Below are 14,160 nucleotides of genomic sequence, written 5' to 3' on the forward strand. Positions count from 1 at the left end.
AAAGACAAAGCAAACAAAGTCATAAGTTTGACAAATATTAAAATCCATTATAATTTCACCATTACATTCAACCCGATTGCAATTTCTCAGTCTAAAGTTAATGCATGAATAATAACCCCTAATTTCCTCTCTCAGCTTTTCACAGTTTTTTTGTGGTGTGACTTGACCGTGGCCACTTGACCAAACAAGCAGAAGTGCGAATAATAAGAGTTGTAGTTGTGAAATATTGTCGGTAAACACAGTCAAACACTCACCACGTTTTCCTGGATTTGACTGTTAGATACAGAAATGCTGATGGACAGTTCCTCTGCAATACACACGCACACACACACACACACACACACACACACACACACACACACACACACACACACACACACACACACACACACACACACACACACACACACACACACAAAAGACAATACAGATATTTGGATTAGCTTTGGCATTTCATAATAGGTAATATGAGTTCAAATTTGTATGTTGGAAAATATGAGGCAGAAAAATATTTCATTTTAATTAGTATAACATCCAACAAATGCAACAGATTATTATGTGAACTAAGGTTGGACATTTATCAGTTTGATTGCTGAGACATATTAAACAGCCCTTTTCCTGTTTGCTTATGCAAAATGCGAATAATTTAAGCAAATCCTATTGAAATATATAATAAATTGCACATTACTAGAATGACAAAAAGGGTGAGCTAGACATTATTTGTTGGGATGGATTTGCCCTGGTTTCGCTTGTCTTCAGACAAACTCTTAATTAAGTATGTCATTCATCTCTGGGCTGAAATCTCCTCTGAATACTGAATTAAAAGTGTTTGTTTCATAACTAAACAGCTTTCATTAATCCAGACCTGTCAAACCTATTTAATCTTCTGTCTCTCAACACAATTAAATGGAGGTGCATCAGGATATTAAAGACTAAAGCTCAGCTGTTTACTCTCCAGAATAGAGCTGCAAATCTGCCTGAGAGTCACCGTTCAACCATTACATTACAGGTGCATTCAGTACATTTTTGTTTTTGTTTCACTTTTCGCTTTTCTTCTTTTCTGTTGTCTTGGGCTTTATACTGACACCTATCAACGTAGATGCATGAGATCTGTTTATTAAGTGCTGCTACGTTTTTTAAATTCCATTCATACAAAACAAATAAAAAGTGCATTCTTGAATCTTCTTGAATCACAATCTGTGTCATCAATGACTGCACAGCATTTTAATAATCAATATGTAGCAATAAAGGTAACATTACTGTTAAAAAAGTTTGGGTTGGTATGAGCTGTTAATATTTTTGAGAGATGTCTCTTCTGCTCACCAAAGCTGCATTTATTTTATCAAAAATACAGTAATGTAGTGAAATATAATTACAATTTAAAATAACTGTTCTTTATTTTAAAATTCTGTAAAATGTAATTTATTCCTGTGATCAAAGCTGAATTTTCAGCATCATTACTCCAGTCTTCAGTGTCACATGATCCTTCAGAAATCATTCTGATATGCTGATTTGCTGCTCAAGAAACATTTCTTATTATTATTCATGTTGAAAACAGCTGTTTTTTGCAGATAGTATTTTTTCAGGATTTTTGACGAATAGAACATTAATTTAAAAGAACAGAATGTATTTAAAATAGTCACTTTACTGTCACTTTTGATCAATTTAATGTATTTGTGCTGAACAAAAATATTAATATCTATCAAAAAAAAAAAAAAAAAACGACAACAACTACTGAACGGTAGATTAAATAATGCATTAATGCTTTTAAATGCACAAATCTTTGATTTGCCCTTTTTATTTTTTGTTGGTGTGTTTGTTGCTTTGACAAACAACTGAGAATCAATCTGTACCTGTTGAACAGCTGAACAGAACCTTTTTATTAAAGGAATAGTTCACCCAAAAATAAAAATTACCCCATAATTTACTCACCCTCAAAGCCATCCTAGGTATATATGACCTTCTTCTTTCAAACAAACACAATCAGAGTTATATTAAATCAGTGGTTCCCTAACTTTTTAGAGTGAAGTACCCCCTGAGGCATTCACCATCCTTCTGCGTACCCCCTCTCTTCCGCTTAGACTTTTCCGCACCTTTTCCATTAAGGGACAATATTTGCCCCCTAAATTGACTAACCTTTACAACATTAATAATGTTTTAAATAAAAAATGTGATTATTTTAAATACTAAAACTGCCAGTAGATGGCAGTAAGCTAAGGCGATTTGCTAAGGCAGCAGACACTGACGTAACTATATGCAGCCATATGAACGCTGCTTATGTGGAAATGGACGCTGTCAGATTTGACCGCAAAAGATGTGGTATTTTTATCGGATGTCATGTAGTTACGGCATTGTGCCTGTTAGAAAATACATGCTTGGTTTTAATGTTATTTTAAGGTGGGGAAGAATTAAATGAACAGTAAAATTCTGCATTTTGTTTGCGTACCCCCTCTGTCACCGGAACCACTGTATTAAATAATATACTGGCTCTTCCCAGCTTTGTAATGGCATTGAATAGTGGCCGAGATTTTGAAGCACAAAAAACACATCCATCCATCATAAAAGTAATCCATATGACTCCAGTGGGTTAAGTGAAGCGATGGGTTTTTGAACAAAAAATATCCACATTTAAAACTTGGATACGCTTTTTGGAACTTCGGAGTTTTTTTGAAAAAAAAAAATAAAAAAAAATAAAGTCATATACACCTAGGATGGCTTGAGGTAAATTATGGGATAATTTTCATTTTTGGGTGAACTATTCCTTTAACATGTTTGTAGAACCACCTCATAACAAGTCTTAAAGGGACAGTTTGTCTAAAAAAAGAAATTTCATGTGTCATGAAGTGCAAGACGCACAAAATCTACAAAGACAACTTAGGGGCCAGATTTACTATCAGATTGTGCCAGCGCAAACCCATTAAAAAACTACTGTCAGGATTTACACGCAGTGAAAAATTAGTGCTGAATAGGCATGGACAGTTGTTTTTGTGGCTGACCTTATTGCATATGCATTTGTAGGAGTTTCCCTTAGAGATGCAAAATTTATGAGAGTATATAAATGAATCATGCAAGGTGATTTACCAAGGTTTGCACTGGTCAGTTTACTGGTATTTTCACCATTATTTACCACCCAAAAAGCATTTCTTAAACCACATGCTAATTTGCGCCGCTCTTGGTAGATTGCTTTGGTCGTTATAGAAATGATCCGGCTGTGTCAGTATTGTTTAATTGGTCCCACTTTTTATTAAGTGGCCTTAACTACTTGTACTTACATTTAAATTAATAATTTGATACAATGCACTTATTGTGTACATACATGTTTTTACATTGTACTTATATTTTAAAAACACCTGCATGTATTTACATCTGTAATTAATTTCTGTAATTACACTGTTGACCCATCCCTTACAATTTACCCCTACCCTTAAAACTACCCATACCACCAAAGCCTTAGCTAACCTTACCTGTATCCCACCTCAATAGCAGCAAAAGTGTTTTGCAATTCAATATGAACCCAATAAGTACATTGTACTTATTTTTTGATGTAAGTACAGAGTAGTTAAGGCCACTAAATATAAAGTGGGACCCTTTAATTTGTGCGTTGTCAGTAGATCACATGCAGAACTTTCCATTCCTATCTGCACTTTTTTGGAATTGTGCTCTGACACTAATATGCCCTGTTTAGTAAATGTTTAAACAGTGCCCTGTTTAAGATTATTGGAGTACGTTTTACAAGAAAACACTATTTCAGTCCTTCTACTCCAAAAATTCACATTTATTCATTGTTACTGTATCCTTGTGAAATTAACTAGCAATTTCTAATTGAAAATAATTTTGTCTATAGTGCACTAGTCATATGGACTTCTTTTTTGAGCTTGATGGTAGAAACTGGCAACCAATTTAACTGTATGGAAAAGAGCAGTATGAACACTTCACATGTTTTTAAAGACTTTTGAAGACTTTACTACTCACTGTGATCTTTATTCTGTCCCGCAGTGGCGCCCACACTGGGCTGTGGTGTTACTGGAACGGGCATCAGGGCCTGGCGGATGGCCCTCTCCCAGCCCTGGGCCACCTCCAGCCCCACACCGCCGGCCGCCAGCGCAGGGTTGTGTATGTGGAGGTGGGGGCCGCCAGTGTTCTCCCCAACGTAGTACACCATGGTGGCTGTGATGACCTCAAAGCAGTGTGGATTGCCCCCCAGGGCTAAACTACTGAAGTCACGTGCAACCTCTACCTGCAAGATCTCTGACAGGGGAATCTCCTGTGGGTCAGACAATGAGTCAGAAATTCAGACGCTGACTCACTGATAGATAAGACCGTTTAAACAATTAAACAACCTCGCATTTGCTTCGAGTCTGAAAATGAGTCATTAAATGAATCTATGCGATGTTGAATATCTCCAGTCTAGTTTGAAGTCTGGATCGAAGAGTTCACAGAGTTCATCAACTCTGTGGTGTCTCGCTGATGAGAAGTAAAGAGCGGTCACTGCAAGTCCTTTCCAAGTCCATGTGGTTCCTCCAGATCAAACAGATTTTCCTTATCAAATTGTCTTTATCACGTCAAAAATAGCACCATCTACAAATGCAGCACAAGTTTGCCATCCAGAGTTGAGCGTCGATCTTCATTGACGATTCAAAGCCTAATGTGCCAAGTCTGATAATGACAGTCTCTTAAGAGTCCACCTTCTGCTCAGCCCCCAAACTTGCTCTCAGGAAAAACAGTAGCTGTGGCCAATCAGAGCGAAAGCTGCGCCTGCGGTCTTCTCTGAATATGAGATGAAGTGCTTGTGGTTTGGTGGGTGAATCATGTGACCCAACCCTATGAAGAGCTCCATGATTACAGGGCAGCACAGCAGAAGCGCTCGTGTGCATACGTGTATGATTGTGTAGGCAAGTCACACTCTAGCCACTGAAACATTATGTAGGAGGTGGTCACACTTAAGGGGGTGGGCTGCGGTTATCCTGAGAAAGGCCTGAAACCCCCCTACCCAAAAACCAAAAGTAGAGGGCTTCAATCTTCAAAAGAGAACACTATGATTTCCAAATGTGCAAATCTGACTGGTTCCGTAAAGTTACATATTGAAATCAAATGCATGATCATGTCTCTCTCTGTACTTAAGCTTAAGGTCGTTTTGGGGATCATATACCTTACTCATTCATTGTGCTGAGAAGTGTGTGTTTCTCATACCTCACAATCAATTTGGTTAAGAAAACTCTACAGTAAAGCCAAACAGAGATGGTCTTTGTTAACAAGTTGATTGAGTTACTTATTTAGAATAATGTAGTGCTTCATTAATGGTGAATCTCTCTTGGAATATGGATTCATGTCAAAACTTAAATGAAGTAGTATCTCTTTTAGCGTTTAAGACCCGAGCAAAGCGCCAAGACGATAATAAAGTGGTGTGTAAAACAGACTTAAACACACCCTGAAGTCTCACCCAGGGCGGTGAGGTTTCCTGACTTTAGTTTTACAGCTGGGAATACAGGAACATTCAAAGAAACACACATGTACTTAAAGAAAAACAAAAGGGCATTAAAACTATTTAGATTTTTTATTTATTTTTTTAATCTATGGCAATATGACCTCCACATCCACAGATGTGTGCACATTAAAAAAGACGTAACCAAAGCCCAATTCCCAATGGTAATCATTCATATACCCTGTTCTGAAGTTTGAGGTCAGTACGATTTTTTTTTTTTTTTTTTTTTTTTTTTAAGAAATCTGCATTTATCTGATCAAAGGCAAAGCTGAATTTTCAGCATCATTACTTCAGTCTTCAGTGTCACATGATCCTATGGTAATCATTCTAATATGATGGTTGCTGTTGTGCTGCTTGATAAATGATAGATTTTTTTTTTGTCAGCATTCTTTGATGAACAAAGTCTGGACCCACTTTATATTAAGGTTTTTTTTTTTTATGTACTAACATTTAAAAATGAATAATTTTATAACAAATCACTTATTGCGTACATATATGTTTTTTTTCATTGTACTTAATACCTGCATGGATTTACATTTGTAATTAATTTCTGTAATTACATCTACAATTACACTGTTGACCTTTCCCCACACCTTAACCCACCTTTAAACCTACACAAACCATCAAACCTGTCCCTAGCCTTACCCGTATCCTCAATAGCAGAACAAGTGTTTTGCAATACAATATGAACACTATTAAGTCAGGGGTGTAAAGGCCAATTCACACCGCACCGACAAACGCCAACAAACACCAACAAACGCCGACGAACAAGTTGGCCATTGGATTTAGAATTCTATGAGAAAAAACTGTCATGTTCACACCGCCCCAACAAACACCAACAAACGAGTGACATCTGACTGGGAAAATTCCACAACTACATACGTGTAACCATGACAATGTTGTCAGGCAAGTTTATTACATTAATAATATAGCATCATATATATTTTCATTGTATTAAAGTATTGAGGCAAAACAAAAATACTAACCTGAAATCCGAAGCGCTGTAGCCATCGATCTGATCGTAACCTATTGCGGTGCGGTTGGTATACACCGGTTTTTAAACTTTTTTTAGCGTGACCCTTTTTATTAACGAGACCCATAAGCATATAAAACCATGTAACTAAACAAGCCAAAACGAATTATTAAAAAACGAAACTGAAGGTAAACCTGCGTTGCTCCCATGGTGGTTATAACGTAAGTGGAGCAGCTGCTCTTGCTGAATGGCACGGATTGCAATCGACTATTGTACCTTTTGTATATTTTTATTTTTAACTGTATTTTATTTTTTATAACGAACAAGCTGCGATGTCACGTTTCCAGTACTTTGTTGTGTGTGCGTGAGGCGCAGGCGCGATCAAACAGCTGTCTATTCAGGGGACTTGCCTCATCGTCATGGCAACGGTTCGTGATCAGGTCAGATTACGTCAGAGTTTGTTGCCGTTTGTTGGAAAACTGTTCACACCGCGCAGACATTCCACGACCCGATAAACGCCGATTAAACATGTTCAGTCGGGTGAAAAACGACTCCGACCAACAGCAACAAACGGCAACAGTCGCCAACAGGGTTATCACACCGATCCAACAAACTCCAACAGACGAGTTTGTTGGCGTTTGTTGGCTGTTGTCGGGGCGGTGTGAATTGGCCTTAACGGTACATGTATTCATCCCGAACTGTATGGTACGGACGTCACTGTTTGGAGCATACATTTAGATGACAAATACAGTCATTCACAGGCGATCCACACTCCAAACCAGAAGGGGGCGTACGCGGTAATGCAATGCTGTTTGCTAACCAACACAACAGGAAAAAGAGCAGAAGAACAACAAACAATCTAGTGCTGCGTCCGAAAACTGGAAAATTCTGCCTTCGGATGACACATTTCAAGGTAGGAAGGCATCAAGGCACATCCGAATCCAATCCAAAATTCCTGTTTCCTGAGATACCTTCATCTGATCAATTTTTGAAGGCAGCATAGATGTATCCCACAATCCTGTGTGTTCCATTCTGTGACCGTTGGGCTAAAAAAATAAAGATGTCCGAAAGTTGCGTTTGTTGGTCAGTTTGTGTGTATATGTACGTTTTTGACCAACATTTTCCACTTTTTATGTCATTTCTAGCGAGAAATTACTACTCTAGTAATTCAATATTTGTTTAGTTCTCACTAAAGCTCACGCTATTTTGCTGAAGATCATTAAACTGTTATGCTGCCTCAGAAGTCTGTCTGAAATCAGTTTTGTGAGGTGCCTTTGTTTGCAAACACTACCTGCAAAGTCATTGCCTGATAGGGCAGCGAGGCAACAAGTCAGCTGTCTAGGTTTCCGGATGCAGCCTAGATACGCATGTAACCTCTCATCCGGTGTTTCAACCGTGGAAAAACATCAATGAAACAGCTTGAGAGTAATATCTCACATAGCATTACATTTACCTCAGGTAAGTCATGTAGTGTCCAAAGCATGTTAGTTCATGAGAGAAATGAACTCTAGAGGGGAACATTTCAGTATATATATATATATATATATATATATATATATATATATATATATATATATATATATATATATAGTGTGACCAGATCCAGCAAAATGAGTCACAGTGACCCAAATTTCAAAATTGAGATTTTGGTATCAATGATGGAAAGATGAGACAATAAGCTTTAAAATGATATCCTAGTCAAAGTCATACCTTGAATCGTTTTAAAGATATACCCATTTGAATTATGGTCATCTGCCCTCTTTTTCCAATTGAAAACCTGAGAAAATCGCTTTTAAAGTTGGAGAGCAGAGATAGTGACGTTTCAGGGGATACCGGGAAATGCTCATAAGTCTGTTCTTTGAAATTAGCTTAAAAAAAAAAAAAATCAATTTTTTCATTGTTTTTTCACATCATCGGCCCATATCTTAAAATAGAATGTTGCTCAATTAATATGGATTAGATTTACGATCTCTTTATGAACTTTTTGAAGCTTCAAATTGGTAGTTGCATAGCTGTCAATGGAGGGACAGAAAAGTCAGATTTCATCAAAAAGTTCTTCATTTGTGTTCTGAAGATGAACTAAAGTCTTAAATATTTAAATACTTAATACAGGCTATATAGTAAAAATGAATTTTCAAAGTTGTAAATAAAAAAAAAAGAACAGTATTGGAGCATGTTTGACAAGAAAATATTATTTTTGTCTTAAAAATGTAATGTTTAATTCAATGTGTTACTTGCGGTTTATGTGTAATTTTTGTGAAAAGTACTAGTAATTTCCGAGTGAAAAATTTACAAAGAGAAAATGAGAGCAGAATTAAATGCTCTACCACTACTTTAAGCAAGCATATACTGTACAAACACATACCGTATAATGCAATACAGAAATCCAGTGATGCCATTCAAGGCTCAGAATAAAAGTTATAATATTGGTTTGTTCAATACAGCAATAAAATTACAATAACCATATCACTTCATGCTGTATGTGATGCACTTCCTGTCTCTATCTCTGTCTAAATGGCTTTTGGCTGAGCTGAAGCAGAGGAGGAGGAGGGGGTATTCTGTGGTACTTACCAGAGACCTCAGCGGTATTTATGAGTGGGGAAAATACTGCTGCCTTTAGCTGTCTGCAATGCTCTAGATGAGCAATTAATTATAATGTTTTGACATTACAAAGATCAAAGATGGACTGCAGCATAATCAGTTTCGTTAGAAGTATATGAGCAATATTATAATTTCCAGTGTCACTCTAAAGGTTGTTCTCAATGACATTAAAATATATACATGAATGTCATATTTTTCAACCAACAGAGAATATAATATATACATGAACCCCAGCAATTATAAAACTAAATTTTTTTTTTTTTTTTTGTAATCAAAGTGTTTTAGTTAAATATGAGTAAAACTCTTACTTTGTAAAATTTGGCTCCCGAGTCATTCTGAAACAGAGTCAGACTCTTGCTGTCCAGTCTCCAGTAGTGTCTCTTTCTCTAAGGACAAAACAGATTTAAATGACTTCAAAATTGAGTGGGCAAACATATATAGTCCATTTACTCTACTGCAAATTGATTTTTAATGCCGTCAAGACATATAAGACAAAGGTTTATGTTACTTATAATGTGTAACTGCAAATAGGACATTCAAAATATCTTTTTTGTCTTTCAGAGAAAAGGAAAATCATACTGGTTTAAAACAACATGAGGTTAAGTAAATGATGACAGAATTATTTTTAGGTGAAGTAAAATTAATGCTTTACAACAGACAAAACCGTAAAACAATAAAATAACAAAAGTAAACTAAATAAAATAACTACATATAATCTACATAATAAATTTTTGGATAAAATGACTTAAAATGTCACAGGGAAACCTCTGTGTGGAAAAATAAATTAGCTCTCTAGTTTACACATTTTGTGTCAATAAGAAATAAAATGATGTTGGAAGAATTATTGTGTTAATATTACACATCTTTGTGTTAACCTTCCTGACTCATTCACTGTGTTAAATCTTTAGTCAAATTTGACAAGTGTTGTCCCAAAAGTCACCCATTGATGTGTAAGAATGTAACACATTTTGAGTCAGTTCACGCATCCTTTCTCAGAGTGTGGGAACATTACTGATTACTGAATGATGACTCAAATTAATCTGTGAATCTTTTGAACCAATTTGTGAAAGGAACTGTCCAAACAAACCAATTCATTAAAACAAAATCACCAAAAATGTGATATAAAAACAGCAATTAAGCATGTTGTAACATTACATCAGTAGTTTTATTCATGCGCATTGTATTACAGTTATTCCCTTAGCAGATGCTTTCTTAACAAAGTGCATACATCACATAAATAATCAAAGCAGCAGCTTTACATTTAAATATGGAATAAAATCTCACAAGATTGTCTCGACTGGTGTAGTGCACCATCCATCCTTCTTTGACCATTGTGGAGCTCCTCCGTTTGGTGTGCTTGATGGACTGAACCACACGCATCAGTGGGATATTGGTGCTGGTAGATGGGCTTCAAAGAGACACGAGAAACATCAGATCAAGATCAATATGTGGATCAGTGATCAAGAAAAACAGAACTTTGGTAAATTTGCATAGTCTCACTTTACTTTGTTGAGGAAGAAGGACTTTGATACAGAAATCTTGGAAAACGTCTTAGGATTATGTATGTAACCCCAGTTCCCTGAGAAGGGAACGAGATGCTGCGTCAGTTGCTGACGCTATGGGTATGTGTGCCATGGAACCCGGTGTCTGAGGCATGTGTGAAATCATGTCAATCTTAAAACCACACCTCAGCCAAGTCCTCAGTACTACGTCCAGCAGCTGAACCAACTGACACATGAAGTATGGAGCTGCTCACAGCAAATCTACATATCATCATACTGGCCACTAACACCCCAGCTTAAAGGGTTAGTTCACCCAAAAATGAAAATTATTCCATGATTTTCTCATCCTCAAGCCATCCTAGGTGTATGACTTTCTTCTTTCAGATGAACACAATCGGAGATATATTTAAAAATATCCTTGTTCCTCCAAGATTTATAATGGTTGTGAATGGCTGGCCAGATTTTGAAAAAAAAAAAGAAAAAAGAAAAAAAAAAAAGCATACGACCATATGACTCCAGGGGGTTAATAAAGGCCTTCTGAAGCAAATCAATGCATTTGTGTAAGAAAAATATCCTTATTTAAAACTTTATATTGTAAAATAACAAGCTTCCGGTGTGACAGCCATATGAATTTGATGTACGTCCAAAAAAACATCAACTTCCGTGATGTAGTACAACAATGCCATGAGTTTGAAGAAGGGTTTAAGGTCGTAAGTACTATGTTTTTCAGCAGGGTCATTCCCCATGTCCTCGAAGCGTGCTGTGAACACTTTTACTATTATTGAAGTGTGGGTTTGTTACAAGGGTAACATGTGAGAGAGTGGGCCGTTTCTAATGACTTAATTCACGTCCGCTCCACCTATCAAGCTCTCATAGAAATATTTGCCAGGGATTTAACCCGCAACCGATGCATTGGGGAGGGCGACAGATTTTTAACCGTCAAACTCTACCTTACAGATATTTACAAAGGAGCATAGCTTATCCCCAATCTTATTGAATGGGGAGGGCAAAAGATGAGAGTGGGTCGCTTCTTGCGAATTGGTCCATGTCAGCATTCCTCCGTCTAGCTCTGCATATAACAATGATTATACTAACTGATACCCAAAGGGGTTTAAGCCCCAATCTGAAAAACTGTGGAGGGCAACAAGTGTGCAACATAGACCACACTCAATATCACCTCATAAGTGGCTCTTGCACCGGGTAGTTATAGGAACTTAGGTATAGGAACTAGCCACCAGGGCAGTTACCAAGAACTAAGCGATCCTCTAGGGCAGTGGTCGGCAATAGGCGGCCCGTGGGCCAAAACTGGCCCGCCAGCAATAATATCTGGCCCGCACCTGCAGCCAGATTATTTTGATAGCAGCTGGTTCTGAAATAGATCTTAATCTCGTGGTGCTGTCTAATTATTATCACCATGTCTATAACAGATGGGATTTTTTCGCATCGCGCCGCGCAGCAACAGCTAAAAGCTGTCTACACTGAGTGCGACAAACCGACCATTGCAAAGCACTTGGATTACGTCAGAAACAGAATGGGCAATCCGTTTACTGTCGGGAATGTGTTGTGTCACGTGACTCGCGTCACACCTCGTTGCATCCAGTGTAGACAATATCACTGATTGTAAGGGGTTCTATTATCTTTCGACATGTCATGCCGCTCGCATCCGGTGTAGACATGGTGTTATATTCTTTGAAAACAGCGACGACTTCGTTGCATTCACAAAACTAGGTAAGAACGCATTGTTGCCTTTCTATTCTTTGTATACCCTATTTTCACTGACAACTTCCCTCTTTAGACTCTTTGATAGTGCCATTTTCTCTCACCAGCTAGCTTAAATGTTAACATCACTCTGCACACGATGTAATAGCATACCTCCATAACACAAACAATTTTAAAAAAATGCAGTTTAGTGCATGAGGATGCCAAGGAATAATTCTGAGTGTAAAAGTAGGCTACGTCAAATAATTATTACAATAAGTCAGGATCCATTGTGTAACAAGCAAATTAAAATGAGACATTTATTATTCACAATATGGAAAGAGGAAATACAACATAGTTTGTTAAGAGCATGACTCAAACATGCTATTAATGGGCTTATTCAAGTTATTTTTTCCATTACGCATCTCCCACATATGTGTGTTATAGCAAGGCTGTCTGTGTTGCAAGTTGGTGAATGAAGACCAGTGTTAACGAAAACTATGACAAAAAATGTTCGTTGACAAACCTTTTTTCCATGACAAAGACGAGACGATGAGAGACAACACCAATGTCATTTAACAATGACGTGACTAAAACTATACAATATAGTTGTCGAAAAAAGACGAGACTTAAATGTGGCTAAAAGACTAAACACATGACCAAAATCACTCTTTTGAAATCACTTTTTGTGTTGTCAAATAAAGGAGACAAAACATTATAGACTGTCTTTACGAGCGGTCACACTTACGGTTGCCAGATTTCCAGAATTTAAACCCCCTTTCAGAGCTTTTCTGTTAAAAGAACACGTTTACTTAATCTTTGCTATCTGGCAACCCCGCACACGAGCCCTCTCTACACTGAGGAAGAAGCGCAGATGATGAAAACACAGACAAGTAAGCTGGAGTTCAGCGCTCTTCATTTGAGATTTTCTACTTAAATTAAAATGTCTATATTGCGCTGCTCGATTACTGACTAAATCTGGGACCAAAGTGCAGGCTGATATCCAGCAGTGGTTCTCAAACTGTCTTACGCAAAAAGTGCTGAGCTTTGCTGTTCATTTTATTCTACTCCACCTTAAAATAACATGAAAACTGAACATGTATTTCTAGCAGGTAAAATGTCGTATATACACGACATTCAATCAAATTACCTCATCTTTCGCTGTCAAAACTGACTGCACCCACACAAGCTAGCATCGCGCTACATTAGTGCTGTTCTCGACAATATAACATTACCTTTGTAAAAGTGGGGATTTTGTACTTACTAGCATGAAGAACAAATATAGACACAGACTGCATGTAGATTTAAGATTAAAACTCTCTTCGATACAAAAACATACCCTTCTGCGAGTTACTGTTTTTAATGTTGATCATATTATACCAGCAAGAATACTGCTCAAATATAATATAATATATAATATCCCAAATACTGATTTTATACAACAATTCAACAAACAAAAGGATAATATTAAGTGATGTACATTTTAAACAGTATTGTCAGTATTTTTGCTCTATTTTGCAATGAAAGCCACAGCAGAACTGCAGCACACAAGCGGTTTCGTGAACGAATCTGTGGCTTTGAACGAATCTTCAATGATTCAATGATCTATTCAAAAATAATAGATACTGAAAAAATGAATGACTCGATGATTCACTCATAAAAACAGTGACCTACCACCACCAAATGGCGGTTTTAATGTTATATTTAAAAGTATCACTTCATTTTTATCATCATTGTATTTATTGAATTTTTAAAAAAAAAATATTTAAGGCATTTTTTATTTTACAAAGGTATTTATAAAGGTAAAAAATTCACTGAAAAAAATCGATTTAAGAAGGCAAATATTGTCCCTTAATGGAAATGTGTAACTGCAGTCTAAGTGGAAATGAGAGGGTATGACAGAA

General features: G+C 36.9%; 1 protein-coding gene across 2 annotated transcripts in view; it reads right to left on the reverse strand.

The window, feature by feature from the left end:
- Window positions 1–14,160, reverse strand: part of prkd3 (protein kinase D3) — a 93,787-nt gene that overhangs the window by 8,153 nt on the left and 71,474 nt on the right. For both annotated transcript variants that reach the window (XM_048190545.1, XM_048190546.1), the window contains 4 exons: window positions 10,341–10,464; window positions 9,365–9,442; window positions 3,973–4,264; window positions 255–307 (listed from right to left, as the gene is read on the reverse strand). In XM_048190545.1, the coding sequence (XP_048046502.1) occupies window positions 255–307; window positions 3,973–4,264; window positions 9,365–9,442; window positions 10,341–10,464 (547 nt within the window). The remainder of the gene's footprint in view (window positions 1–254; window positions 308–3,972; window positions 4,265–9,364; window positions 9,443–10,340; window positions 10,465–14,160) is intronic.

The sequence above is a fragment of the Megalobrama amblycephala genome, linkage group LG5 (genome assembly GCF_018812025.1).
Source record: "Megalobrama amblycephala isolate DHTTF-2021 linkage group LG5, ASM1881202v1, whole genome shotgun sequence".
NCBI classification, from domain to species: Eukaryota; Metazoa; Chordata; class Actinopteri; order Cypriniformes; family Xenocyprididae; genus Megalobrama; species Megalobrama amblycephala.